This window comes from Nyctibius grandis, chromosome 15 (genome assembly GCF_013368605.1).
Source record: "Nyctibius grandis isolate bNycGra1 chromosome 15, bNycGra1.pri, whole genome shotgun sequence".
NCBI classification, from domain to species: Eukaryota; Metazoa; Chordata; class Aves; order Nyctibiiformes; family Nyctibiidae; genus Nyctibius; species Nyctibius grandis.
Window position 1 is genome coordinate 2726917 of NC_090672.1, and position 27196 is coordinate 2754112.

At 51.8% G+C, this 27196-nt stretch overlaps 2 protein-coding genes across 2 annotated transcripts in view; one reads left to right on the forward strand and one right to left on the reverse strand.

Moving 5' to 3' along the window:
• The window catches only part of STX8 (syntaxin 8), a 114993-nt gene extending 100140 nt beyond the window's left edge, over positions 1 to 14853 (reverse strand). The window contains exons 1-4 of the mRNA XM_068413280.1: positions 14790 to 14853; positions 14177 to 14276; positions 10616 to 10710; positions 8797 to 8907 (exon numbers count right to left, since the gene is read on the reverse strand). Coding sequence (XP_068269381.1) covers positions 8797 to 8907; positions 10616 to 10710; positions 14177 to 14276; positions 14790 to 14806 — 323 coding nt within the window. The 5' untranslated portion in view covers positions 14807 to 14853. The remainder of the gene's footprint in view (positions 1 to 8796; positions 8908 to 10615; positions 10711 to 14176; positions 14277 to 14789) is intronic.
• Positions 14854 to 16593: 1740 nt separating this feature from the next.
• Positions 16594 to 25880, forward strand: LOC137670509 (TBC1 domain family member 24-like). Its single transcript, XM_068413403.1, has 7 exons — positions 16594 to 16696; positions 18454 to 19489; positions 19785 to 19943; positions 21372 to 21435; positions 23335 to 23430; positions 24824 to 25100; positions 25735 to 25880. Exons 1-7 carry the CDS (start codon positions 16594 to 16596, stop codon positions 25878 to 25880), a joined length of 1881 nt encoding a protein of 626 aa, XP_068269504.1.
• The last annotated feature ends 1316 nt before the right edge of the window (positions 25881 to 27196 follow it).

Consider the following 27196-nt stretch of genomic DNA (forward strand, 5'->3'; position numbering starts at 1 on the left):
TGTTACAGCAAGAGTATTCAAGCAAAATCCATGTCTAGGAGTTCCTGGAGGAATCACGGTGAACCAGAGACATCTCCTGGCCACGAGATGAATCAACACTGCTGAAAAATAATCTCCACCACGTGAGTTCTGGGGCATCCATAAATCACAGGCACGTATGCCCTTGTCTGTGTGCAGCGCACCACGCGCTTCGTATCGCATTCACAGCCAGTTAAATCCAACAACACTTAACTTCTCACTTAAAATTTTAACATATTTATTCAATTTCATCTCAGGGTAATGAATTTGTCAGAATAAAAAAAAAAGATTTTTTTTGCTACAGGACTGAAAAGCGCTCATTGTAAATCACATCCTCTCACTGAACCCTCCTGAGGAGCTGGGACTCTGCTGTACTCCAGTCCTTTGCACTTCCATTAAAACTCACGTATTTATCGAGGTAGGGAACCAGGCGTGATTAGACAAAGATACAGCCTCCTGGAATACAGTCTTACACACTACCTAGCTTTCTTCATTGCTCTGGGGGATTCAACACACTCTTGTATTTTCCAGTCTCACAACAACCGCTACCAGGTTCACAAACCTGACCACAACGGCAGCGTTACACTGCTGAAGATGCAAAGATCATTACAGCCCAGTCAGTTCAGCAGTTCAATTAGCAAGCAGACAAAACCGAGGGTTAACAACAGCTGACAAAATTACTTAAATAAAGCAGACAGAACATTCTTTGCTTGCTAAAAAGAGCACAACTATTTCTGCCTGTTAAAAAAAAAGCCAAGGCAAGCGAATTTGAAGTAATTTGCACCGCTCGCTCCCTCCCTCCCCTCTAATAATCTGCCCTGTTCCTGTAGGTTGGGTCATGACAACTGGTCTGCTCGTTACAATAATCTTTTTGACATGTTTGGTAACTACCTTCCCACACAACACAGCATAACTTCCTCCTTCCTCTGATCTTACCATGTTTCGCTTTGGTGGTGTGAAGATTAAAGCTTATCCAATTAGCCACCCACTGCCTCCGCCAAGTTAATCACGTAAATCTTTGAAACCGTCACAGAGCAGTGGAGTGTGCGGATAGCTTTTGATTATAGGAGCAGATTTAACTAATTACGAGGCTTAGCAATGCGCCCAAGTATAAAAGATGACGGGGTTTAAAATCAGGGAGCTATGTCACCGCTTAACAAGGAAGGGCTTATCTTCCAGGAGGCCTTGTTTCACCAATAATTCTTACAAAACTTCCCATGTAACTTAGATTAGTCAACCAGCACTTACTTTAGACCAAGGCCACACATCAAGGCTTAGGGCTCTGGAAGACTGATCAGCAAGACTGAATTTTAAACAAAACCTGGGTCATATGACAATCGGTTGCATGATCACTTGAACATTCCCTTAACGATACAGTTCTACAGTGGGGCTCTTTGAAGTGCCCAGGGCACCTCAGCTGGGCTTCACAGGTCAGTCTCCAAGGCCATGGCAAAGAAGCCGGGGTATTCTCTCACTTACGACTTAACTGCTCACACTAGCAGGCAGTGTATCTTAGCAAGCTCCAAGCTAGTAAATAAAACAAGTATAATTTTAACACATAAAACAAAAGCTCTCTCTCCCCCTGCAAAAAAAAAACAGGAGAAGCCACATGAGCACAAGCACTTTCCAATCCTCTCCCAGGTACCTTCTCAGGTGGAGACTCCCCCACCAGACCCGCTCCCAATGGGAGGCGGGCAGAAGGGGCAGCACTCCCTGCAGCTGGCAGAGGACATCCCCGGCTCCACCAGCACAAGAACCAAGAGCAGCACATCTCACGTTCAAGGCAATGCCGTGTTGCTCTTCACACCATTCACCTGTTGTTCAGTTAACTGGCCTTACTGGCTTCAATGGCACAAACTGAAACACAGAAAGTTCCATCTCAATATGAGGGAAATCTTCTTTGCTGTGAGGGTGCCAGAGCCCTGGCACAGGCTGCCCAGGGAGGGTGAGGAGTCTCCTTCTCTGGAGATATTCAAACCCGCCTGGACACGACCCTGTGCAACGTGCTCTGGGTGACCCTGCTTTGGCAGGGGGTTGGGCTAGGTGATCTCCAGAGGTCCCTTCCAACCCCAGCCAGGCTGGGACTCTGTGGTGACTGGAAGCTGCACAAGCCAGCTGCCACACGGGATGCCGGACAGGCGATTCGCAGAACACAGCTACTTTGCGGCACCTCCAGGACCACCAACTCCTGCCCACAACACAGGCACGGCACCTTCTGCACCCACACTGCACAACGAGCTGCTCCCAACCACCTCGTGCTCATACAGGACAGCAAGTGCCCACAGAGGAGCGGCACAAAGCGAGCAACAAGCCGGCAGCGTGTTTGCACAGCTGTACAGGCACACTTGGAATAACATGTCCATGCGAAATGCTGAGTGTCTGGGTGGGGGTGGTGGCAAGATACTACACAGAGGAGATACCTCTACACCAGGGGAAGAGTCCCCAGGGAAGGTTACCTTTATAGCAATATTTACACTCACATTTTATTTCACAGGAGTCTCGCTTTCCTAGGTAAACCCTCAAAACATACACTGCAATAAACACCTCCATCAGAGACCAACCTTCCATCAAACATTACCATCTTCTTTCTGCACCGTCCCTTACTTTCTATGCAAGACCAGACACAGCACAATACTAAGTATATTATAAACCAGCTTATATAGTCCTCATCAAAACAGTCTCACCTCTACAGCCCGCTTGCACACCTCAGGAATAAGAAAATTATATAAAGGAGAATTCTTTCTAGAAAGAAGCTGCATCTTGTATCATTACATCCAGAGAAAAGATGAAGGGATAAATCTGCTCCTGTGAGACTATTCGCCCTGTTCACAAAACGATCAACAACTCCATCACCTGCAACCCTCACCTCTGCGCCCGGGGCGATGGACTCCCCCCTCGGTGCCGTCCAGAGGGCTATTTTCAGGACAAGACACAGCACTAACTTCACATCTGAACCTCTGGTCTCTGCTTGGCGGCCGAAGACTGCCTGACCACAAGTAACAGGAACGTGAGCCTCCAAGCAGGTCTCAGCTTGGCATTTGTTCTCACCACAGGCCCAGCACACCCAGGCCAGAATAACACAGTGACGCCGCTGGTACAGAAACAACCTGGGGCAGGAAACTTCTGGTCATTTTGAGCAAACTTCGGAGGCGACAAAAAAACCATGGAGCTCAGCCTTGAAAGCTGCCCTCCTACTGACATGTTTTCCTGAGGCTAATGAGTGATAAGCTTTAATAACAGGCACAACCTGAAGCACAATTCCTAAAATTATGGGGTTTGACTTACTTTTCTCTGTTGTGTTTAAATATCTGTCTTTTGCTATTCCTTAGAAACACAAGCATATGCAGTTTTCTCACAACCACAGTCCTGACTTCAGCGAGGTCCTTAAGGAACCTTTGGTACGCTCTGAAGGAAGAGAGATGCAAACTTGAACACAGGCCAAACCGAGGAGACTTCACTGCTTTATTGGAATCTTCCTAAAATTTGGGGTGGGCACAAGAACCCTCAGGTTTTAACAGGCGCTGTACCTGCTGCTCGCGTGAGGACGCCCACGCTGGAACCTACAGAGCGCTTCCAGGTGACAAGTGGTACGACAGGAGACAACCCAAGTACAGAGCCACAATTTAGTGGATGAGGAGGGTGTGGAGACAATTACAACCATGTTGGCCCGTGACTACACAACCAAAGACACATTAATCCTAGAAAATCCTGCCCCAGCCCCTAGATTTGATCTTATGACTCAAGCCTCAGACGTTTTCAAGCATGGGTTTCTGGTTGGACAATTCACCTCCTCTTCCACCCTCTCCATCAATCTTGTAGACACAAGGCTAATCACATCCGACATCAGAACATCGCAGCTGCAGCCGAGAGGGCTTCCAACAGTAACTGGTAGGGAAGAAGGAAAGCAGGAAGGAGTTTTAAAGGCACCTAAACAACTATTTTTAATCTTATTTTCCAAAGAGCATTTGCTTCTCCACAAACAACAGCCAGATTCCCAAAAGCATTTAAGTACCTAATGGGCTATTGATTAAAGTCAGGCACTCGATGCCTGTGTGGAATAAGACCTAAATGCCCTACATCTGACAGAAAAGTATTTAAGCACAAACAATAGTAATCCACATTAAAAAAAAAAAAAGAAGAATATGGACTCTTCTAAAAGTTATCTAGGATAGCCATTATTCAAGGTGTTTTGTGTCCCACAGCTATCAAAAGTTTTCTATATTTTTGAGAAATTCAAAGAGAAACCAAGAAAGGCACATTAAAGTACACACAATTTATTTATTCACTGGTGATCAACATATACTTCTACATACTGACTACCTGGTCAGGCAGGAGGAGGAATATTCTCGATTCCTTTGCCTCTACAGATGTTTAAAGACTCACAAAATTTTGATATTGTGATTTCCAGAAAGCCAACGTTCCTAGTTGCTTTTTTCACTTCTTGCTTTCAAATAGTGTGAAACCATGGGGATTTGTACTCCAGTAAAGTCTCTGTTAGAATAACCTGCACAGCTCTCTTTCCAAGGAGAAAAAAGGGGAGAAGATACTGAAATTGCCTCTTGAAAACCAATTAAAGAAAATTTAACTGACCCTGCTCAAGTGGAGCCATGTAAACAGCACCACCTTTCCCCTGGAAAATTCCAGTTGCATCTTAATTAAGGCCGACAATGCCGGAAGGTAAACTAATGCTACAGCAAAGAAATGTAGTGTCCTACCCTGTGTTCTGGCCCAAGTTGTCAGTTAGGATAAATACTAAGAGCATTAAGGCCACTGTACTTCACAATCCGAAACAGCTTTACAGCAGTTTTCAAAGGATATAAAACTCACTGAATGGTGACCAAATATAAACGAAGATTAATTCTAGTGAAACCTTCACAGTTATAGGCCAGGGGGACAACAAATATGTGATCAGTGGTGCAAGAAGGTTAATGAAAGGAATGACTGCTGGAAAGAAAAAGACTTCTGAAAATGTGTGCTGTCACATCAGAGGTGGATTAGATACGGAAAACCAACACAAAACCAGAGCAAAGTGTCACTGCTAGAACTTAATCACACAACATGTGCTGATTTTTCTAATGCAGTGGGAAAAGCTGACTTTCAGACTTCAGACGCACTGAAGTGGCCTTTGCCACCTACTGAAATCCAAAGCAGGCTGTTCCAGAAGTCTGCAACCGTTTTAGAAAAACCCAGTGCTGTAAAGAGCAGCTTAACCCTACCAGGAGCTGTCGTCTTCTGTCCCTACAAGCAGTAGGGCAGGCAGGGGAGACAATTCCTGACTGACCTACGTGCGGGCCAGGCTCAGGCAAGAGAGAAAGGTTTGACTTACTGGCACAAGATTCAGGCCCTGGCTACACCTCTGCCCACACCCCTGAAAATAAGACCTACAAGGGAGAATATGGAAGGGGTGTGAGTTCATCAGGCAGAGAATAGTTGGCATAGTTTTATCCATTTTTAATTAAAGAAGTTAAAAGAGAACTATAAAACTTCAAGCCTTGCAACACTAGCAAATAAATACTGTCTCTGATGTTATCTTGTGCTGGAAAATACTGGTTTCCCTGGTCATTGCTAATGGAGCTTGAAATTACCATGGGATTTTGATATTTTCCTCCCATCTGCCCCGACACCTTCACAACAGGGCAGCTCTAGATTGAATCCTCGCCCTCTGCTCCACAGCAGGAAGATGCCAACGCTGCCCTGCCACAGCAGGGATGGCCACGCCTCAGAAGGTCAGAGCAGTTTACAGACTGCTCGGAGCAGGCAACACAAGAGCTTTCTCACACCAGCAGTCCCTGCAGATGTTCTGCCTACTTGCTATTGCACATGTTTCAGTTGACTCGGCGATAGATGTAAAAGCCAGCACCAATGCACCAACTGGATGATGCATCAATGCATCAGCTCTAGAGAACGCCCAACCTAGAACAATTAATGGATCCCATCAAAGCCCACAGTCGTACCACCCGCAGCAGGTGTTGCATTGACAACACAAAGACGACAAACCCCAAAGTGAAACACGTGCTTTGGCTGTACCAAATACCGCCCCGGAGAAGAAAAGCAAGCAGAAACCAACCTCTACACCATGTTACTGAGCAGCCACGCACAAAACATGAATACAGCAAACTATCAGTTAAACTTTGAGTATCTCTTATACCTGCCCCAAGATACACAACGTAAACCAGCTAGGAAAAAAAATAAATCTTAATCTCAACAGTTATGGTAGGACACAACGCTCACATTGGTACCCAATTTTTCTACCCTACAACAGCACCAAAACTGTCTCTGCCTTTTTCAAGGGCACAGGGATGAAAAGGGACTGGTTCTCAGAGAACATCAGCAAAAAGGCTCAGTTATTGCTTCAAAAGTGTGAGGATCTGAAAGCACATGAAGTTTTGTTCTGTTTTGAGGGCTGACATATAGCGAAACGGTAAGAAACTTTCTCAGGAGGGCTCTAACGCTCTCCCTCCCAAAAGTAACCTTACATGAGCTTGTATAAAATGCAACGCCACGTATTTGCTACAGAAAAGGTCCAGCGAATATAGTGCCTTACAAAATGCCTGCCACTTAGAAGCACAAGCTAAAAATCTTCAAAAATATGTATTTCTATCGCATGTCCATACCGGAGCAGTACAGTTGCACTCTTCAGAGGCAGATCTCACCACCCATGGGTCAGAGGTGAGGAAGCTCTGCTCAGCCACGTCGTACAACCCAGACCACACATGCAGCGTTGTGCAGGGTTTACAGGGCAGGACACAGCCCCTTGCGTGACCCACAGCCAGCCTAAGAAGTCTGTGCCTGCTGCATTAAAGCTTCCCACACATCAAAAAAAAAAGTGCCTGGGCCCAACAGCCATGATTCACATAAAACTTCTAAGAATATATGTTCACTTTTTAAAAAATACGAGGCTTTAAAACAAAGTTTAACCAATTACAGTCTACACTCAAGAGTAATGTCATTGACCATGGAAAAACAGCAAGCTCAGCAAACTCAGACTGCAGCTCCACTTCTCTTCTGCACCATTTTGCAGGACAGATGATTACCTGCATCTGCAAAGGAAAATTAGGAGAGCAAATGCAATTATCTGCGCTGGAATTTAGCCAAAATGGTAACTCTCACACAGAGCAGTACGTAGTGACCTGCATGGGGTCAGGAGACAGCTAAGGCAGACTCTGATAGCAGGGCTTTTCATTTTTTGCATGAATGTTGGCTCAGGGCTAAGACAGATCAAAGCATATCACCCAGTGCATCATGAAGATACTTCTGAAGTTGTCCCTCTACACATGCCACTTCAATCCTGAGGTACCACAGCCCGAATCCTGCGCTAAGGTGGCAGATCTGCCACCCATTTGCTTGCAGAGGAAGGAGGAAATGGCAGCTTCATTTTGTTGTTTGTAGCCTGGCTATCAGCTTAGGAACAAGGCTTATTTATCGCTATCCCTCTTCTCCTCTCTCTCCTCCAGCAATTAATTCATTGGGCAGTTTAAACACATTGAAAGAAAAAGGCGTCTCAAAGAAAAATCAACTTTTACAACACAGATGAAGAGGCAGAAGAGGCAAAGCCTCATTAGCAGAACCTTTAGACCACTTGCAGCATGTGGAGAGCTCCAGGCTGAACCCAGGATACTCTCTTGACCAGGGGCGATGTCACTGAAAACACAGGGGAAAAGAGGAGGAAGAAGGAGAAAAGGGAGGGTGGGTCATGCTATTTGAATGGGGAAAGGAAAGTGTAACAAATTCACAGGAATCTCTCAATTCTGCTGCTTAGCAAGCATTTTTAACCCTGTATTTAGTGAGACATAAAAGCTCCTGGATGTAAAGCAGCTGCAAGGAGCTCCTCAGCAAGATGCACGCGTGCTCATGCAGAAACTGAAGCTACCAAGAACTCTGAAGTACAGCCAAGGGGAGCAAATACCCGTGAGTGGAATTCCACTGGCAAAAGCTGGTGCTGACCTAACTGGAAAGAGATAAAATTCAAAAGGCCATTAACAAAGCACTAGAAACAACCCATCCTTCCTTATTCCACTGCACATCGAGTTTGCAGGACTGCAACATCTGCAGTAAAAAGATGTCTTTTTATATAATTATATACCAAGGCTATGCTTAACGTGGTTTGTACGTTACGGACACAGCACCTGTGTGACTCCCACCAAACCTAACACAGGCACTGCTAATAATTTATTAACTCAGGCAAGAGGCCTGAATTTCACACTCCAAGAAAAGGCTTTGCCTTTCTTCCTGACCAGAACCCACCAGGGATGGATTCTTCCTAAGAACCTGTTAGAGATGACAAACATAACCCCCTCCACTAGAAAGGGGCTAGACAGGAACTGCATAAGGAGAGCACAACTTGAAGGCTATTAACCATAATTATTTTTCCCAGCCGTGAAGGACACACCAAAATGGAAATTAAAATGTATTCCATCTGAAGGCCCCCGCTGACTGCTACACAATATGATCATTAGGGACTGTTTGAAGCTTAAGCCTCATCCTGACAGTTTTCTCTCCAACAATTCACATAGACCTTGTACAGTGGCACCCACCAGTCCAACTCCGTGACTGACTCTACTACATCACGTAGCTATTACCTCTTCCAAGCAACTCTCCACTCCCTCGTCCTACCCAGCTCTATAGACATATGATACTGTCACTAAAAAAAGCACATGATTTTTAAGCAAATGAAACCGGTTTGCTACGTGTAATGAGTTCACTGGATGCATTTAACATTATCTTCAGACATACTCAAAGCACAAATCACACTGTTCATTTGAGGTGACAATGCCATACCTTATCACATCTGGTTCTGGGCCTTCATTCTTGTAAGACGCCTGAAGTTGTTTCTGGCGCGTGAGAAGGTCGTCCACCAAATTCTGCCTCCTGTCTCCCTCCAGCTGTGTGCTGATGACACTTGGTTAAGGATCAAACTTAAAAACACTGAAAAATTTTAATTTTAGTACAGAAAATAATACCTGTTATACATTCTTAAAATAAATCAGACCTCCGGATCATCAAAATTAACTAGAGTAACTATCCTAACTCAAGAAAAGGCTGTAATGCCGAAGAGAAGGCTAGGGCACACGTTTCTGAATGCAACCTGCTGTTATTCTAAACGTGTTTCTGAAGTTGACATATCTCAAAGAAAAAGTTTCATTCAGTGACCATGGAGTGATCTTCAGGTCATCATCTCAAAGAAATAAGAGAACGAGAAGGCTATTTACTGTCAAATTAGCATAGTATTAAGAATAGCATTTCCCCCTCCAAAATCCAACATAATTCTTCTTTCATTTATTACTAAGAAGTCCTGCGCAGTTGGATCTCTTCTGTAACACTGACAATGGACAGCAGCACTGCATGGGTTAAGCTCAGGGAAGGACAAGTCTTCTTAAAAGAGCTCCAGCTTACACTGTCATGATAGAAACAGGGCAGGCCCAAACAGAATAGAGCTTTTGAAATCAGCAGGGTGCTTCACATCTTATTTCACTGGAGGCTCGTAACACGGACCAGGTGAGGAGCTCCCAGCCAAGTGATCAGCAAACAACAAAAAAAATTTATTTTGAGCATCTGTTTCCATTTGCAATTCATCAGTAGAACACCCCGACAGCCACTGATAGAGCAGAGAAACAATTCATGCGGTGTCTCTAAAAGACCAGATGCCCCGAAGTGCTGCGCCTTCGACAGGGGACATGCGTCTGCTTTTCTTAACTGATCTTAGCAATATTTTGAAGGACGACTAACTCTCTTTCGAGTACTGTTCAGTAGATTATGCAATAGCTGAACTGATTTGTGTATGTTTTCTGCCCCAGCAGCAGCATTCATCTGCGCTCAAGCACTCGCTGGACAGGGAAGTTTTATCCCTGGCCATCAGCACAGCACTCAAGAGGCCCGTGCTTCGAAGGGATTTCTGCTACAGTAAGCTTGAAATCAAACATTCATTAAATGACTGCTGCTGGACATCTTCAGGGAGACAGACGTACTCTTTGAGTCCTTAAGCCTGACCATCCCAGAATATGGAAAGAGCAGCAAATCCCAGCCAGGCCACACGGTAAGGCTCCTAGAAGAAAACCTGTGATTTCTTTCTAAGGCGTATTTTAAAGCATTTTGAAGATGCAGTTCCATTGCTCCTTAAGATAGTCCAAGTCAGGGCTGCCACATCCCTGCCCACACCCTGAACAAGGCTTCATCCTTCCTTTTTACAAGCACTGCCACTCCTGCAGCCAGCGACTGAGCTAAAAGAAAACAAGAGATTAGCGAGTTTTCTGCTAGAGAAGGGATCTTCGCTCACAAACCAGCCGCTCAATCAGCAGTGTCAGCACAGCGCACAGGCAAGACCACGGCAACTCCAAGATTACTCGTGCCACCTTGTTAAGCTTCTCTGACACAAACGTAACCAAAGCCAGCCTCATGCCCCCCACACCAGAGATGCCCAGGCTCCTGCGCTACAGCTGCAGGGAAAATACTAAACAGCAGCATGAAAAAATTCTAGTGACAAAGTCGTCTAAATATGGAATAAGGGAAAAACCCTAACTGCGTGGCAGAGCAGTTACAGCCGATTTTTCCACTCTCCCACAACACAGAAAGGTCAGCGAGTAGATGTTTACACAGATACATTTGGTGTGTTGATACAGCCCGCAGCAGTGAGTCCTTCAGCTGATCGATCTTCTCTCGGAGATTCTGCAGCAACGATCTGATAATCACATTGAGCTGAAGGGGAAGAAAGAGGGTTTTTTTTTTTCATTCTGAGTTATATTTGCATAAAATTTAATACTACTACATGCAAGTGACAACATATTTAACTTCAGCTATACTGGTGTGAAGGACTCTGTTCTAATCCAAGAAAGCCTGCCTCAGAGCCACAACGGGAACGATACAGTTAACTGGTTCAGATTGCCTACAGAGTAGTGAGATAAATAGTACTAGTTTCACAAACACAATTCTAATACACTAATGCTGTTTAATACGGAGAGCTTTCTTTCAAGTCTTTATATGGGCAAAATATTTCAGCACATTTTAATATTTTCCAGTTAGTTTTCCAGTTCTTTCCTCTGATCTTTAATACAAACACAGGCGCCAGCTGCTTCTGCCACCAGGTTTCTTTCCCAGCTCCCAGGATTAGAGGGAAGGTGGCTACAGGTTCAGACATTCCCCGCACTGAACTCCTCCAGATTTCAAACTAAAGATCCCAAAGAAGTTCAGATTTCCTCCATCTCCCTTCTCAGCAGCACCTACGACTCCCAACCCTTTCTCACAGCTGATCTGCCCACGATTCAGATGCGTCTCTTCTTACTAAAAATGTAGTTAAGTCCTTGACATTCTTCCCCGCTGCAAGCAAGCCCGAGGTCTGCGGGAATCCTCCTCTCCCCACCCCTTCCCAAGTTAGGCTGACATTATCCTCTGGGTTTTTCCTCGTTAAATGTTATTTCTTTTCATTCCAGTTATGTAGAACACACCAGGAGAGAACATTGTAACTGCAATTAACTACGCAAGTCATCCTAATTAAGACTTTATGTGCTTCTTGTTTACAAGATAATAGCCCCGCTGTGGGTTAGCAACCTCAGATGCTCTGTGCGGTGAACTAGTACCAGAGAAGGAATATTCGCTTTGACTCTCATTCCCGAAGACACAGCCAGACACCAACATCGCACTGAACAGCCGCCGTGCTGCAAGGATCCTGCCTAGAGCTAAACTGCACTTGATATTTGCACAGGAATGGAGCAGGAGTTCCCAAAAAAATCACTTGAGAGCATCAGAAGTTTAAACCTCTCTGACTTCAGCGAGACTTGTTCTCTCTGTCGCTGTATTTGGTAGTGTTTGAGCAGAGGCAGTGTCACGCTGAGGCACTCGAGAGTACGCAGCCGAAGCAGAGCGCTGCAAAATCCACCTTCAGACCCCAACCAGCCGAACACTACGGCAGTGTTTGCAGAGCCAGAGTGGGGTATAAAATGCTCTGAGGCAAGTTCAAGCTGCTGCACACCCTCTAGGTCTGCAAACAGGTAATAAAAGGTCTTTGCATTTCACACGTACATTTCCTGCGCTCACGTCCGGGTGGGAGAACGCTGCGTTTAACTGACCCAGAACAGAAAAGTAACATAAAGGTGCACACGTCCACGAAATTCATCTCACAGGCTACTCCAGCCAGAGGTTGCAGTGCTATAATAAAAGACTTCATTCCCATTAAAGAAAAAATAAACCAATGGAAGTTTTAAGATCGGCTCAATAGAGCAGAGTTCACAGATGGTAAGTGCTGGCTTCAAATCTTTCCCTACAGGGTGGGTTGGTTTTTTATTTTCCATTTTAAATTTTATGCTCTATTTTTTGCTCAGCAATAAGGATTTTTTTAGCTATGCTAATGGCAAAATACTGTAAAAATAAAAACTTGTTTACCTTCTCCCTACCAGTCAAACACTGTACAAAGAGTTTTTCTCCGTTAAAACATTCAGCAGTCATAGGATATATGACTGCTCAGCCGTGGGTTTCTCAACATGCATTTCTGTTATGAAAACCCTCTCACTATTGGAAACTTGTTTATAGTAGAATCAAACACTGCCAAATATTCATCTTTAACTGTTAATGGATTAAAGGGAAACTGCGCTTGGAAAACACTGGGCATGGAACAAATGATTTTGTGGAGAAATAAGTCAACCGTGTCATGTTTCCATAAAACACAACCCGGGAGAGTTACGGGACAAGAAAGGCTTCAAACAGCACTAACGCAGCGGTTTGTTGGGGTTTTTTAGAAGGCGTCACAGACCGCAGTGATGCAAACAGAGAACTTTGTCCTCTATAAATACAGATGGATTAAGCAGCAATCTTTTTATTAGTCTTCTACTGCTTGAACATTATCTGTACATCTTCTAATACTTCATCATCTTGAAAGCCGGGAGTTTAATCACCACCTCTAAACACTGCTCTCGATTCTACAGCTAGAGAAAAATATTTCTCCCAAATCCCACTTATTTGGGCTTTCTGAAACCAGTTTTCAATTCATGACAAATTTTGAGGCATTCATTAAAAAGCACTGATTGTCGTACAAAGCCTACACAGTTTTCTTCAACATTTCTTCAAAGGAAACATTTCAAAAGTGACATTTTATTTTAAAAGCCATCAGGAAAGAGCCTGGCAGTGAAGATTCGGTGATCGCACATCACGCTACAACCCTGCTATAAAGGAGGGCAGAGTCTATGAAATAAATCAGTGTTTTTTTTAATTATGCAAATTATTACAAAAGCCTGACTCAAGGGTTTGCGTGCATTTTCATTTTAATGCAGTCAAGAGAGAAGTTAATGGCACGATCCCTGGGGCGTGCGATCAAGCAGGCTCCTATGCTTCTTGAAATAAAAGATGAGGCTTTTGGTCCTGAAGAAAGCAGCCCTCTGAGAATCTTTATATTTTATTTTTTAAAGTAGGAAGCGTGAAAAGGTGAAGGTAATATTCCTCAGTAAGCTCTAACTTCTACTTCTCATTCATATTTAACTCTCGTCTTACATTTTGTTAGCAAAGTAGCTAAAAAAGGCTGCAAAATTTGTATACAGCCACTACAGAAAGGACGCAAGTCACCTTTGGGGGGATAAAATATCTACCCACTATTTACACAGAAAGGGGCACACAGAAGCTGACGTGCATCCCAACATCTCTTAAGATTCAGGATCTCTGAAAACAGTTCTGTTCCCGGCAGCGACAGCCCCGAGCCGTCAGCAGCGCGTGCCCAACGCTCCCACGGCTTCTCCTTTTCTCTTTTTGTAAAACCAGCACTATCACACGCATAAAAGGTTCATTACTGTTAAATCCCAGATGATTTTTGTGACGCTGAAAAGCTACCCTTAATTTAGAAACTGTATTATTGTTTTCTCTATGGAAATCTTAAGGAACCTACCACTAACAGTAGGTTCCTGCCATTAAATGTAACTTTTAACCCACGGGTGCCCAGCTGGCAGCACGGATGATGGAGCGTCACCCCCTTCCCGCAGCGCTCCCGACCACGTCCCTTGACTAATGCGCCCTCGCAGGCAGCACCCACGTCCCTCTGCAGCCAGAGAGGCAGAAACTTACAGCTCCTGAGACACAGACTCCTGCAAATTTAACGCTTACCCAGTATTTAGATCGATTAAAAGCAAAATCCAGCTGCAACCACGCGCGCTCACACAGCCCCGAGCGGCTGGCAGAGGCGTACCTTGGCCGAGCTCTCCCCGTTCCTCTGGTACCGGTTCCGCTCCTGGATCTTCTCGGCGATGTCCTGGGCGACCTGGCAAGTGGCATCGTACAGCGGGAACCTGCAACGAGAGGCGGCAGCTGAGCACCCCCGGCCTCCTCCCTCACAGCCCTGATTATTGCCGTTCGGCCTAAACCGCCTGTGCTTTACCACAGGATGCGGAACAACCAGCAGCACAGAAATCACTGCTCTTCAGATTGACCTAAAAGGAGCTTTTTTGGGGAAAAAACGCTCTGTAGGGAAAGGGTGTCGTGTGTGTGTCCCCCCCAATAACCCGGAGGAGGCCTGGCGGCGCGCAGCCCCAGGCCCTGCCGCGCAGGGCCAGCCCTCGCCCCGCCGCTCGGCCGAGGGTCTCCCGAGGCCGCCACCCCGCGCCGCTCCCCCGCCACAGCGGCCCTGTGGCACCGGCAGGCCCGCACGCCACCGGCAGGCCCGGGCCCGGCCCGTAGCGCCCGCGGGCGGCCGAGCGACCCCGGGCCACGGCCGGGAGCCCCGGGGCTGGGGTGGGAGGGCGGCGGCGGCGCGGCCAGCCCCGGGAAAGCCGCGCCCGGAGCCGCCCCGGCCCGGCGCTCACCAGGGGTCCGGAGCCATCTCGACCGCCGCCCGGAAGAACCCCGCGCTTCCGGCCCGGGTCAGCTGGCGACGGCGGCCGGCGAGGCCCAAACCCCGCCGCGCGCAGGCGCCGGGCGGGGCGGCGTGGGGCGTGGGTGTGGGTGCAGCGGGCGGGTGGGTGCAGGGGCATGGGTGCAGGGTGCGTGGTGCAGCGGGCTGGAGAAGAACTGGGACAGAGAAAACCAGGAGGCAGAGGAAGCGCGGGGCCGCAGCCAGCGTCCCCCAGCCCTGGGTGTCGCCGTGCCCGCGGGGACCTGGGAAGGGCAGGAAGATGCTTGAGTCAGGAGCAAAACCACATCCGAGCCCGTTGGTTCTTCCTGATTTTCCAGGAGCCCTTTTTCATTTTCCAGAAAAGCACAAAACACACGGGAAGATGCGAAGATCCAGCCCGAGGGCGCAGCTGCTCAGCGCTTGGGCGATTTTCCCGACCTCTGTAATTCTGTGAAATAACGGCCCTGAGCATCAGAGCAGTTTATTTCTGAGCGGTGAAGTCTGGAGGGACCAGACGAGTGCTGGGATACTCTCCGCATCTCCCTTCCTCTCTCCTTCCTCCCTCCTTCCTCCGTCCATCCTCCCTCCTCCTTCCCTCCTTCCTTCTCTCTCCTTCCTCTCTCCTTCCTCCCTCCTTCCTCCCTCTTTCCTTTCTCTGTCCTCCCTCTCTCCTTCCTTCTTTCTTCCTCCATCTCTCCTCCTCCCTTCCTCCTCCCTTCCTTCTCCTTCCCCTCTCCTTCTGTCTTCTTCCCTCCTCTCCTTCCTCCCTTCTTCCTCTGTCCATCCTACCTCTTTCCTCTCTCCATCCTCTCTCCTTCATCCTTTCTTCCTTCCCTCCCTCCTTCCTCCCCCTCTGCCACCACGTGAACCCCAGGCTGAGCAGCAGGGTCACCCTGTCCTTTTCCCACCCTGGGCTTCGGCTGTTGATGTTCAAGTCTCACTTGAACCCATCCCCATGCCCGCAGCACCCCGACACCTCCCCACACCGCCGCGGGCTGTCCCCCGCTCGCACAGGCCTCCTCCAGCCCCACGGGCTCCCCATGGCCTTTTCTCCCTGGCTCCTGCCTTCCCCTTCCTTCAGGCAGCTGCCGTTTCCCTTCTCCAAATCCTCAGACCCATCCTCTGTCCCTGTCCATCCCCAAATGACAGTCACTGCCTCCCCCTGCCCTCTCCTGCTCACACCAATGTCCCCGTCCCCCTCATCCCATCCCATCCCATCCCCATCACCCCATCCCCTCATCCATCTCACTCAATCCCCGTGGCCCCAGTCCCTCCCTCGTCACCCGGTTCCTGGCACTCGCTGCTCACGTGCTTCTCTTTCCGACTCCCCCGGGACCGTCCAGCGGGAAGCGGTTGCAAACCCACAGGCCGTGTTGATGTTCCGCTCGCTCAAGGACGGGCGATTGCCACCACGGCAGCCCCGGCCCTCCCTCGCCCCCGCGGCACCCTCCCTGCCCCGTGACGCTGGCGAAGGTGGCGAACCCCAGAGCGGGAAAATGAAGGTTATCCTTGGGAAAAATAAATGATTAAGTTTCATGGTCGTGTTGCTGGTTTGATGGCTATCTCATCCCACGGGGTGTTTACGTCCCCCTCCCCAGCCTCGGCGCAGAATTGGGGCAGGAAGGGGCCAGGCGGGTGTGGGAGCTACTCCCTCCCTCGCCCTGTTTACACCAAATAAACCTCCTGTGCCGGCGGGCTGGCCCTCGCCTTAAAAGTCAGAGCAGGTGACAGGGACAGAGAGGACCCGGCAGCGGGGTGCACCGGAGCCTGGGCACATGCTGCAGGTGGGGCTCAGCCTGCCCCGCTCCCCCGGGGGGGCGGCCGGTGGCTTCCCCATGGCCGAGCCGGCCGAGGGCGAGCGCAGGGGCACCGGGCAAGGTGAGTGAGCTGCGGCTGGGGACGGCCACGCATCTCGCGCTGGGCAAGATGCCGGAGGCTCTCGCTGGCCCTCCTTGTACCCAGGACACATCAAGCAGAGGAGAGGGGCTGGAGCAGACCCACCTTTCCTTCCCCAACACCGCCAGCATGGCCTGGGTGGGGGCACCGGCATCTGGGTGGGCTTGGGTTGATGCTCCTCAGTACCTTCGTGATGCAGCCAGCTGCGAGGACAAGGTGAATTTGGGGACCACGGCGGTGCAGACAGCCCCGCTTCAACCCCGATGTTCGTTTTAGCCTGGTTTCTATGGCTAGAAGCCTGTGTGACTGTACTTGGGGTCTGTCGGCTGAGCAGCAGCCGGTGAAATGTGCCGGCCTCTCCCTGACCCAGAACTCAACCTGATGTGCTGGTTTTGCTAACTTGAGCATGGGCCAAGCTGAACTAGAGAGCAGGAGCCAGAGCCAGACCCAGCCTGGGATCCCCTCAACGTGCCACCACGTGCTGCCACGCACGCAGCACACAGGGCTGGGACAGGACTGTCCCCCCGTGTCCCCTTGGGGCCAGAGCAGAGAGGTTTGGCTCAGTGCAAATCCGTCCTAGACTCCCCAACCCAGCTGAGCACATCCAAGATAAATACATCAGAGAATTAACGCGTGCTCTACTCGACTTTATCCTTGCCAATCAATCACCACCCAGCAGAGCTCACCCACACAGAGACAGCTCTCTCCTTGTACAGGGTTTGGAGCTGAGCTCTCTCGCAGCCCCAAGGAAAATGCAGCTCACTCCTCTCTAGGAGGAGCTCAAACTCTGCTCTTCCCAGAAAGGGCTGGCGGCTGCCACAGCCCTGCCGCCGTCCTGTGTGCTGGAGCCTGCTCTGAGGGTCCCTCGGGGACCTTCTGTCTCCAAGGGGCTTCCCAGATGCTGGCCAGCCCCTGCGTGCGGTCCCCTGGATGGGTTCCCTCCAGGTGCATGGGATCATGCGGGAAACGGGGACCCTTTGGCACCCCGCAGACCATCCCCGCACCCTTGGCGAGCCCCTCTTGCTGCAGCACCTTCTCCTTGTACCTTCCCTCTGGCACTGGAGCGGCCGGAGGGCTCGGGAGGGTTTTGCAGGAGCCTTTGGCAGGAGGCAGTAAGAGGGAGGGCAAACACCTGAGGCCAGCTTTGCCCGCTCTGTCTGGGCTCATAGCAGCCTGGCCCTGGGCTGCCAGACCCAGACAGGACATTGCCCCCTGCCCTGCTCTGTCCTTGGGAGGGGACATGATGCAAATGGTCCCTCTCAGCATCACTTGGGCCCCCACGAGGTCCCACCTCACCCCTGCAGAGCTGGGCTGGGCCCGAGCTGCTCCTTATCCTTGGTGGTGTAACGCTGCTGTCCCATGGTCATCCCTGAGGGACAGGGACTGTGACCCTGCTCTCTGCACCTCCCTCTTGGCTGGGAAGTCAGGAGCTTTTTAGGGGTGCCAGGCCCCTTACAGTGTGGAGAAGCAGCCCTGACACCCAGCTGGTACCTGGCCCCGTGCTGCCCTGAGCCCCTGGGCAGCAGTTTCACCAGGGGCCTGAGCCGATGTGAGCAGACGAGGGCAAAGCCAGCAGCTCCAGGCAGGCAAAGCCTTCGGCAAACCTTCCCTTTGCAGCGGGGAGAATAACTACTGAAATACAAGACGTTGCTGTAAGACTTCAAAGCACCGTCAGCCAGGGTGAAAAGCTGCCGGCTGGGGCGGTGAAGTGTGTTGAATAAAAGGTCTTTGTCCTACAGAGATGTTTGGCTCATCTCCAGTCACCATCGTGATCACATCCGAGGCTGACACCTGGGACATCGGCGCCTCCTCTGGTCTGGGCTGTGGACAGTTTGTGGACTGGGACAGGATGCCAGACCCGGAGCAACAAGCATATATCCCCCAAGACATCCTCAGCAAGCCCCCGAAGGAGCTGAAGAAGCTGGCAAGAGAAGGCTACTGGGCAGTGAGCCGCACTCTGAGAGCTCAGGTCTACCACCAGGTCATCCAGCAGGTCGCCTGCCGGCTCGTCACCCCAGATGCTCTCGTCTACAGGGACGTGGCGAGTCGGCTCTTTGGGAAGCTGAGTGCGAGCTCCCACCCTTTGCCTGAGTTCCTGGAAGGATGCTCCATGCCCACATACTGTCTCAACCTGGAAGGGGTCACTGCCTTGAAGAAGATCCTCATCTGTGTTGGCAACCTTTTCCCTGACATAACCTACAGCCCCATCCTCCCCTCTCTGGTAGCTCTGCTGCTGCACTACAGCAAAGATGAAGCTCAGTGCTTTGAGAACATCTCTCGCCTCATTGCCAGCAATGCTCCCCACACCAGCTACATTGACCAGTCCTTCCTGGCTCACCAGGCCTCCTGCATGACTTTTGGGGATCTGGCCAACAAGCACTGCCCAGCAGCTCACAAACTCATAGCTAGCACCTCTGAGAACGTCTTTGAGGTCTACTCCAAATGGTTATCGTGGCTCTTTCATGACCTCCCCTTCAATTTTGCCATCCGTGTCTTTGACGTCTACCTGCTGGAGGGGCAGAAGGTCCTCTACCGCATTGCTCTGGCCTTGCTGAAGCAGTACAGGCTCTCGGTGACCTCCGCGGAGCTGGAGGGGACTGATATCAAGGCAGACCTGCAGGCTTTTGTGCAGAACATTGCTGAACACGTGACTGTTGACAAACTCCTAGAGAGAGCCTTTGGCATCCGCCTGTTCTCCCGCAAGGAAATCTGGCTCCTCCAGATGGCCAACAGGAAGGCGTTAATGGAGAGGGGCATGACCATGATGCAGAGCAGGTAAGGAGACCTCTCTGTTTGCCAGCTCTTGGGGCTAAGCAGACAATGATATGAGTTACAGTGGAGGTATAACATGGGGAGAACTTCAGGTATCTCCCATAGCTTTGGCTATGCTGGGTGCCTCACAGCCCCTCGTGGAGGTCTCTGTTAGGAGGCCCTGTACAGCTAGAGCTAGCAATGTTAACAGAAAGTTCACAATGCAAAAAACATGACAAAACCTGATGCACGGGGGCTGCACCCCTAAAAGCAGATGGGCACCCCAGCTTGGCAGTAATGGCCATCCTCCCTTGTGCAGGCAGTCCTTCCACCTGGCCGTGGACATACAGAACTTCAACTCCAGCATTGTAACGGCTCAGGAGATGCGCATCGTCTGGTCCTGGATCCCTGAGCGCTTCTCGCTCTTCCCCCCACTGCTGCTCTTCTCCACCTCAGAAGATGGGTGCAGCCTGCAGAGGTAAAGCATCACCTGCCCCTCGGGTCGGGTCAGGTCAGGTCGGGTGGGCCAGGCATAAAACTGGGTAGAGGTTGGTGGTGTAGAAAGGAGCAACATGGAGTGTCCATGGGGTACAGCTGAGTTCTCCTGGGGACTCTCATGGGCTTGATTTGAGATTTTGAGTGTGGTCTGGGCTGGCGCTGGCTGTACAGGAGGGGGCTGAGGCTCAGTCAGATGGCAATCAGCAACTCGGCACTGCACAGGGAAGATTGAGCCTGGCAGATGTGCTGTGCAGAGGGACACCCCCTTGTGCCACACCATGCTGGGCATGCTACGATGGCCCAGCCAGCACGCCATCCCCAGGGCTCCAGCTCCCTCCCAGCGGCACGGAGCACAGGGCAGCTGCTGGACACTACAGTCAGGGCAGCGGCTCAAAACCGACCTGGAAAACGAGTTTGCCATTGACTTCCCAAGCTGTGAAGCAGGAAAAGCCTCCCAGTGGGCTGAGGCTGCCTTTGCATGAATGTTTTTCTGCGGGAAACCCAAACCTGCTCCTCCGTAGGAGCACGTTAAGCTGAGAGGTTGCACTCGCAGAGCAGGCAGAGCTCAGGGCAGGGGCGGACAGCATGTGGGGACATCCTGCGATGGGGAAGACATCAAGCCCTCTAAATGCAAGTTAAGGGAGCCCAAGTGTCATGGCCAATGCCCACAATTGCAATAGAAAGACCAGTGTCAGCGCTGGAGACAACCCAGGTCCTGGTGACACCCAATGTCATGGCCAGGGAGCGAAGGGTGCGGTGGGAAGCAGGGACATCCCCGCAACGCTCGGTGCCGGGGCAATTCTCTCCCGGGATGCAGCTCACTGCTGACCGGGGAGGGATGCCGGGCACCACAGGACTGGATGCTGCCCATGTGCCCAGTTCTCGGGGCGGCGTTTGAAGGTGGGGCTGCACCAGTAGTGCCGCCGTTAGCACCATGAGCGTGCTCCCCAGCCCGTGGGAAGCGAGCGGGTGCCCCACGGCACCGTTCCAGCCCACCCAGGAAGCACAGCCCCGCACCTTTCCAAGGCAGACACGGGGTACAGAGCCCAGAATATGCAACACATCCAGATTAAAAGCGAGCTCGTTGGGTGAACTCCCCCCATGAAGCATCCCCCGCCGTCTGGTGCCTGAGCTGTTACCTGCTTCACCAAGCAGAAGTGATGACTTGAGGAGTCCCACAAGCCAGCTCCCTCCGTTCCTGCACAAACTGAAGCTGCTCGAGCTACATGACTGAGTTTCTGCTGCCGTCCTTCCGCGAGCTCCCTTGGGGCAGCTGCTGGCACAGCAAGAGGCTCAGAGGAGCGGCCACCGCTCTCCGCTGTCCATTACAGCCTTGGGCTCCCTGCGTGGCATGCTGCTCCTGGGTCTCGGACCCCCACCGACCCCACCTCCTTGTTCACCTCTGCAGGTTTTACACGTGCTGTGAAGGCTACGAACCGACGGTGCTGCTCATAAAAACAACGGAGGGGGAGGTAAGTATTTCCCAGGCAGAGCAGTGGGCTGCGCTGTGCTGACGTGGGGAAGGGGACGGGGTGATTGACCCCACCGGCACTTCTTGGAGCAACTGCGGGGCTGCATGGTCCCTCTCCTGCCCTGCCACAGGGTCTGTCCCAGCTTCCAGGAGAGAACAAACTGCACCCCAGGCACCAAGAGCCACCTTAGACACAGGCTGGTCTAAAGGGTGCTGCTGGGGGGACACAGAGGAGGAGTCAGTGGGATGGAGAGAGGCCACGAGTGATACTCTTTTATTGCAAATACAGACTAAACCATGAAGTCCTTGCTAAGCAGACTTTTCCTGAAGTCAGCAGATGCTTTGCCTGAGCCAGGACTTGCTTGCGATGCTTTAAAATGCTAGGATCACTCTCTGATCGCAAGAGCAGCCACACAAGGGAACGGAGGAGAAATAAGGACAGCTTCTGCAATATTGTGCCTCTGTGCTCGGCACTGGTGAGGCCGCACCTCGAATCCTGGGTGCAGCTTTGGGCCCCTCGCTACAGGAAAGACCTTGAGGTGCTGGAGAGAGTCCAGAGAAGGGCAACGGAGCTGGTGAAGGGTCTGGAGCACAAGTGTGACGAGGAGCGGCTGAGGGACCTGGGGGTGTTTAGTCTGGAGAAAAGGAGGCTGAGGGGAGACCTTCTCACTCTCTACAACTGTCTGAAAGGAGGGTGTAGTGAGGTGGGGGTCGGTCTCTTCTCCCAGATAACAAGTGATGGGATAAGAGGAAACAGCCTCAAGTTGCACCAGGGGAGGTTTAGATTGGAGATCAGGGACAATTTCTTCAGCGAAAGGGTTGTCAAGCACTGGCACAGGCTGCCCAGGGCAGTGGTGGAGTCCCCATCCCTGGGGGGATTTAAAAGCCGTGTAGATGTGGTGCTGAGGGACATGGGTTAGGGGTGGCCTTGGCAGTGCTGGGTTAATGGTTGGACTCAATGATCTTAAAGGTCATTACCAACAAAAATGATTTTGTGATTCTATGATTCTAATATTTGAAAGTTGTGAAATAACTGCAAAAACCCTGAGCCAGGCCCCTTCCCGGGGACTCTGCGAGTAGCTCATAAACCCCTATTTTCTCTCTCCACTCTTCATCAAACAGTGGAGGCAAGTTCTGTAAGTTGTTCAGGCATCCCAAAGATTTATTGACCTACCAGTCCTGATTTCCCAAGCCTGACACTTCAGCGTGGTGTGGAGAAAAACACCCCCTAAGGCCTTCTGCAGACAAGAGAAGGTGACTTAAAAAAACGTGTTTCCTACCTGTTTTTGCTCATTTTATTCCTTAGCTGGTACCAAGGACAGGCATGAGTTCCCACCTCTCGGGAGGTCCCCTCCAGCCATGGTCAAGTCAAGGACATCCACACCAGGGTCAGCCTGACTGTGGGTGGAAGAACCCTTGGGACTGGTTAAAAGCCTTGCAGGTTAGAAAAAAGGTGTTACCTGAGTCTTTGTGATTTTAAAACACATTTTCTCTAAAGACTCATAAAACAAGCGACCACCTCACCACCGTCCAGAGGCCAGCTGAGGACAAGGGACTCCTAGACCCCATCCACAGCATGTTGCAATACTCTTCATATAGCCCTTTGAGCCACAGTTATTCCTTTCCATCGCTGGGAGCTGGATGGGGCTCAGGGGAGCAACCCCCCAATCTCCCAGAGACCCCCCTTAGCCCCTGAAGCTCCGTGGACTCACGTCCAGAGCACCGGTGACTTGTCAGCGCAGGGTTTAGCTGGCACAGAAGAACCTGGCTCCCCGATACCCCTGGGGACCCTGCAGAGCCCCTGCCCTCCTGAACACACGTGCGATGGCCTGTGGCTCTGGGGCTTGCTCTGGCCTCAGCCGTCCCCCCTGCTGACATCTCCCTGTGCTCTCTCCCGAAGGTGTGTGGAGCGTTTCTCTCCTCTGACTGGAGTGAAAGGAAAAAGAGCGGGGCAACATCAGGCTTTTTTGGGACAGGGGAGTGCTTTGTGTTCACTGTAAGTCACGTTTGATTTCTGGGTTTACGCTTATGGGTTTCTCTGTTAATTGCTTTTTCCTTTACCCCTCTGCCCTGAGCCCCCCAGGACACGTGCAGTAACGCCGGGGGGGGGTCCTGGAGCATCCTCCCAGGGTGACAGCAGGGCAGCGTGCGCGGCAGGGCGGGTTTCTGCTCTGTTTGCTCAGGGCAGCTGCGGGATGGAGCATTCATACGTTGAACCTCATACGGTTGGCTGAGGCTGAGGCCAACAGTATGAGGGTCAACAAGGCCAAGTGTTGGGTCCTGAACTTGGGGCACAAAAACCCCACGCACCGCTACAGGCTGGGGAAGAGTGGCTGGAAAGTGCCCAGCGGAAAAGGACCTGGGGGTGTTGGGCAATGGCGGCTGAATATGAGCCAGCAGTGTGCCCAGGTGGCCACCAGCATCCTGGCTTGCATCAGCACTAGTGCGGCCAGCAGGACTAGGGCAGGGATCGTCCCCCTGTGCTCGGCACTGGTGAGGCCGCACCTCGAATCCTGGGTGCAGTTTTGGGCCCCTCATGACAAGAAAGACCTTGAGGTGCTGGAGCGAGTCCAGAGAAGGGCAATGAAGCTGGTGAAGGGTCTGGAGCACAAGTGTGATGAGGAGCGGCTGAGGGACCTGGGGGGGTTTAGGCTGGAGAAAAGGAGGCTGAGGGGAGACCTTCTCACCTTCTACAACTGCCTGAAAGGAGGGTGTAGTGAGGTGGGGTCGGTCTCTTCTCCCAGGTAACAAGTGATAGTATGAGAGGAAACGGCCTCAAGTTGCACCAGGGGAGGTTTAGATTGGAGATCAGGGACAATTTCCTCACCGAAAGGGTTGTCAAGCACTGGCACAGGCTGCCCAGGGCAGTGGTGGAGTCCCCATCCCTGGAGGGATTTAAAAGCCGTGTAGATGTGGTGCTGAGGGACATGGTTCAGTGGTGGACTTGGCAGTGCTGGGTTAATGGTTGGATTCGGTGATCTTAAAGGTCCTTTCCAACCAAAATGATTCTGTGATTCTATGGTTCCCAAATCAGCCCCAGGGTCCCTGCAGAGGGAGCAGGCTGAGTCAGTCCAAGAGATCCTGGGGGCAAAGTCCAGCACCCACCCCGTATCCCACCAGTGTCCATCCAGCACCCACCCAGCAATGTGGGCAGCGCATGTTCGCCCATCTCAGGCAGTGCCTGGTGAAGGCAAAACCAACTTCTCAGCTGCAGCCACCTCCAGAGCAGCCCTGGCACTGCCAGGACACCGCGTCCTTCCCCTGCCCCAGGTCCGGACCTGGCACGCAGCGTTTGGCCCCTGCCCGCCTGGCCTGGCAGCACTGTCTTCCCCCAGCGATGGAAAGATGCCCCAAAGGACAGGGCTCTCCATGTTTCTCCTGCTTTCCAGGTACGCCCCGAGACAGAGAGGTACGAGTGGGTATTCATCAAGAAGCCGGAGCTGGCCAAAGCCGTGCCGCGCTCACGCCAGCGGTCGCCTTCCCCCTCTCCCCCGTCCCTCCTCGCCTCCTCCCCGGATGGCCGCGGCACCAGCTCGAACCGTCTCACCGTGCCCACACCGCAGAGGAAGGGCCGCCTGTCCCCGTTTCTGGCCATCAGGCATTTCCTTCTGCCTTCCAAAACAGCCTCCATGTTCATGTCCGGGTCACGCGACGGGATCGTTATTGGTAATTACTGCCTGTGGGCGCCCACCCACCGACACGCCGCGGTGTTGGCTGCAAAGGGCTCTACTCCAGATTAGAACCTGAGGCAAGGACCTCCTGGTTTAGGATATGACCTTAAAGTCAGGGGAGATGAAGTCATCCCCCTCTTCCTCACGTTAGCAGGAGAGTGGGAAGCTGCACAAGGGCAAGGCTGCTCCTCCCGAGAGCCCCAGAGGGGCTGTGCCGGCCGACGGGGAGCACCACAGCCCAGACCTCCCGGCGAGGTGTGCACCCCTGGCGCCGGCGGGTCCTTTCCCAGCCCTTTCCTCCGCTTTGTGCGGGACAGGGAGGAGATGGAGGTGGGAATCAGCCTGGGTCAGGCGTGGGCACGGGGGTTGAATCCTTGCGCCCCACCACTGCCGGGGTGGGTTCGGCAGAGCACCGCAGCGTCAGAAACGCCCGCAGCACTGACAGCTGCCTCTGCCCCGCTGCCAGAGCTCAGGGTCAGGGCAAGCCTGGCTGCAGGGTGTAAGGAGCTTTCCTTGATCTCCAGCTCTCCAAGCAGCCTGATAATTCACCTTGTGCTGCCAGGGCAACCTCTCGCCCTGGCTGCTGTGTGCCAGTGTGCACATCCCGACCATCTTGCTTCCTTCTGCAGGTGGAGGGGGAGGCCAAGCTCTGTCCCTCGACGCCGACCTGCTCTGGGGGCACACAGAGCACTGCGAGACCTTCGACAACCCTCCGCTCTGCCAGGAGAACTTCAAAGTGCAGCTCTTGGAAGTGTGGGGCTTTCAAAATGCCTAGGTCCTGTGGGGGACAGCCCCTCGCTGCGCTGCCCACAGAGACGGGGACCCCTCGCCACGCCACCCACGGAGATGGGGACCCCTCGCACCTCCACTCGCCAACCTCCCCTCCACGCTCAGCTGTCGTGGTGGTCTGGAGAAAGGACAATGAGGTGCCAGGAATGGGACTGTGGGTGCTGCTTTCGGGGGTGTTTGTGGTCTCCTCCCGCAGTTTAGACCCATCCCGCTCCACCCAGTCTGTCCCAGTTTAGGACGCTGGAGGGGAGGTGAGCCCGTCCGGTGTTTCTCACACCTCCCTGGCCTGGTTGCAGCTTGGAGCTCGGCAGCAAACCAGCAGTACTGCAGCACAGGCAGACTTGGTAGGAATTTCAAGCCTAGGCAAAACCCAACACCGAGGTACGAAGCTCACCAGAAACACTCTCTGACCCCACCTTCCTCCAGTCCCAAGCCCAGCACCACCCTTCCAGCCACATGCAGAATTCTGTAGCCTCTGCAGGTTACCAGGACTCCCCCGCGGTCACGCACTGATCCCCATCCAGCACAGCACAAGAGACTCTTCGTCCATGGCTGGAACTGTTGATCAGTGATTAACGAAGTCCTACGTGGATTGAGAGCAGCCCTGAGGAGAAGGACTTGGGGGTGATGGGTGACGAGAAGCTCAACATGAGCCGGCAATGTGCACTGGCAGCCCAGAAAGCCAACGGTACCCTGGGCTGCATCCCCAGCAGCGTGGCCAGCAGGGCGAGGGAGGGGATTCTGTCCCTCTGCTCCGCTCTCGTGAGACCCCCCCTGCAGTGCTGCGTCCAGCTCTGGGGGCACCAACACAAGAAGGACACGGAGCTGTTGGAGCGAGTCCAGAGGAGGCCACGAAGATGCTAAGAGGGCTGGAGCCCCTCTGCTATGGAGACAGGCTGAGAGAGCTGGGGCTGTTCAGCCTGGAGAAGAGAAGGATCTGCGGAGACCTTCTAGCACCTTCCAGTACCTGAAGGGGCTACAGGAAAGCTGGAGAGGGGCTTTTTACAAGGGCATGAAGTGACAGGACGAGGGGGAACGGTTTTAAACTGAAAGAGCGGAGATTGAGATGAGATATTGGGAAGAAATTCTTTGCTGTGAGGGTGGTGAGACCCTGGCCCAGGTTGCCCAGAGAAGCTGTGGCTGCCCCCTCCCTGGCAGTGTTCAAGGCCAGGTTGGATGGGGCTTGGAGCAACCTGGTCTGGTGGAAGGTGTCCCTGCCTGTGACAGGGGGTTGGGACTGGATGAGCTTTAAGGTCCCTCCCAACCCAAACCATTCCATGACTCTATGTTCACGCAGAGGTG